This window comes from Orycteropus afer, unplaced genomic scaffold (assembly GCF_000298275.1).
Source record: "Orycteropus afer afer isolate SDZICR_OR568_19922 unplaced genomic scaffold, OryAfe1.0 scaffold00235, whole genome shotgun sequence".
NCBI lineage: Eukaryota > Metazoa > Chordata > Mammalia > Tubulidentata > Orycteropodidae > Orycteropus > Orycteropus afer.
The window spans coordinates 2286405-2288653 of NW_006921822.1; the positions used below are offsets into that span (position 1 = coordinate 2286405).

Genomic DNA, 2249 nt, shown 5'->3' on the forward strand with positions numbered 1-2249 from the left:
GTGGCTCAGGTATAGCAAGGATTGTGAGGCTGGCACAGGACTGGGCAGTGTTCTGTTTTATTGTACAGGGTCATGGTGAGTCAGAGCTGACTTGATGTCTCCTAACAACAATAACAACATGATGTGATCAGCTTATTAGTTGTAAGGGAATTAGGGTGGGATGCAACACCCTCATCCAAGTCACAGCCCTGATTTTCCCTGGGGTGTGGCTTGTATCACTTTTTATCTTGAAAGAGATAAAAGGAGAGAAGTGAACAGAAAGAGAGACCTGACTACCACCAAGAAAGAAGAACCATGGGAAAGCATTTCCTTTGGACCTAGGGTTCCTGTGCTGAGGACCTCATAGACCCAGAGGAAGACTGATGGCCAGACACATGGAGATCTCCAAGGAACACTGGGGCTACAGGTGTTGAAAGGAGACAAGGACTTTCCTCCAGAACTGACAGAGAAAACCCTCCCCTAGAGCTAGCACCCTAAATTCAGACTTATCCTCCTAAACGGTAAAAGAATACATTTCTGTTTGTTAAAGCAATTCATTTTTAGTATCTCTGTTGAGGCAGTACTAGGTAACTAAGGCATCATTTAACCAAGCATTTCTTACGTTAGCTGATCACAAACTTTTTTTTTCCTACATGAAAATCTGTTATTCCTGGGAACATGGCTTGAGAAATGCTGCCCTAACATGACATTAAAAGTAAATAAATAAACAAAACTCACTGCCACTGAGTCAATTCCAACTCACAGCCACCCCCTTTGGGTCTCTGAGGCAGTAAATCTTTACAGAAGTAGATTGCCCAGTCTTCCTTCCATGGAGTGGCTAGTAGGTTTGAAATGTCAACCTTCTAGATGCAGTCAAATGCCTTAGGCACTATGCCACCAGAGTTCCAACATGACATTAGGCTGGGCAAATATTGTAGGATTTGGTGATTTCCAAAGATTAGTCAAACATTCCCAAATCCCTGCCTGGGAAACTGCAGGAATCCTATTGCCCTGTAGGGTTGTTTGAGACATGATAGGAAGCAATGTGACTTAAGGGACAGAATGCAATGTGACTTAAGGAATAGAATCGTGACTGGCAAACACTGGGCCATATTTCCTCATGAAATGGGATCATATCTGCACTTAACACTGCTTTCAAGGTAGTGGTAAATGGCTGCATCAATGAAATTTTGAATATTTAAAGAGGCTATAAAAGTCATGGACGAAGAGCTCTAAAGGACCTAGTTTCTTTGAGAAAGTTGGTAACAAAAACAAGACACAGTAGATTGTTAGAAACCAAGGGCCTTAGTCCACCTGGGCCTGGGAGGAGCTCTAAGTACCACATTTGTGCCATATAACTCTGTGGTGCTCTGCAGGGTCCACTCACCTTACGATTGTGGCAGAATTCATAGCCTTCAGGTTTGCACTCATGAGAACGGATTAGGAATTGCAGGTTGTATTTCTGTAACAGTTTTTCTGTCACATTAGGCCCAAAATAACAACCGCCTCCTCGAACAGTGTTAGGCTTGCAGCCTTCCTGAGCCATTGGATCACTCCACAGAATATCCACAACCTGGAAAAACCAAGACAAATATGCATTCAGAGTCATTCTTAGGAGGAGAAAGAGAAGAAAATATTATTTGGATAAAATTAATTGAATAAATTTTCATGCAACATATATCTGACATACATTTATATTTTGGACCCTTGAAGTTCCAAAATTTTTTTTTTAGTGCTCTCAAAATATATACATGGAGTCCCTGGGTGGTGCAAACAGTTAAGCACTTGACTACCAGAAGCAAGGTTGGCAGTTTGAATCCACCCAGAGGCTCTATGAAAGAAGAGGCCTGGTTATCTTTCAAAAAGTCACAGCCGTCAATAGTGTTATTTGACAGAAAAGAACCTCTCAAATTAAAAATCAACTTTCTCAAGTATTTCTCTACCTTTTGTCTAATATTCTAACAAGAAACCTTAGTAATCATTCTTACTTCCTATTATATAATCATGCATTTAGCTGAAGGAAAAAGAAAGTCACAACCTTGAAAACCCTATGAAGCAGTTCTGCTCTGATGGATGGATCACTATGAATCAGAATGAATTCAATGGCAACTGATAACAATTTATATGTACATATAAATTGACAGGTATATATTTAGTGCTTGGACGGCTCCCTTGTTACCCTCCCGAGAGGGACCAGGTCTCCGGGAGCAAGGTAAGCATGGGCGTAGCACAGAGTAGCAGGCCGGAAGAGCAGGAGAAAGGGGTAAAAC

At 41.4% G+C, this 2249-nt stretch overlaps 1 protein-coding gene across 1 annotated transcript in view; it reads right to left on the minus strand.

Annotated features, from left to right (window-relative positions):
- PPEF2 (protein phosphatase with EF-hand domain 2) overlaps window positions 1–2249 on the minus strand; it is a 56449-nt gene that overhangs the window by 15386 nt on the left and 38814 nt on the right. Inside the window, exon 11 of the mRNA XM_007949029.1 lies at window positions 1367–1552. Coding sequence (XP_007947220.1) covers window positions 1367–1552 — 186 coding nt within the window. The remainder of the gene's footprint in view (window positions 1–1366; window positions 1553–2249) is intronic.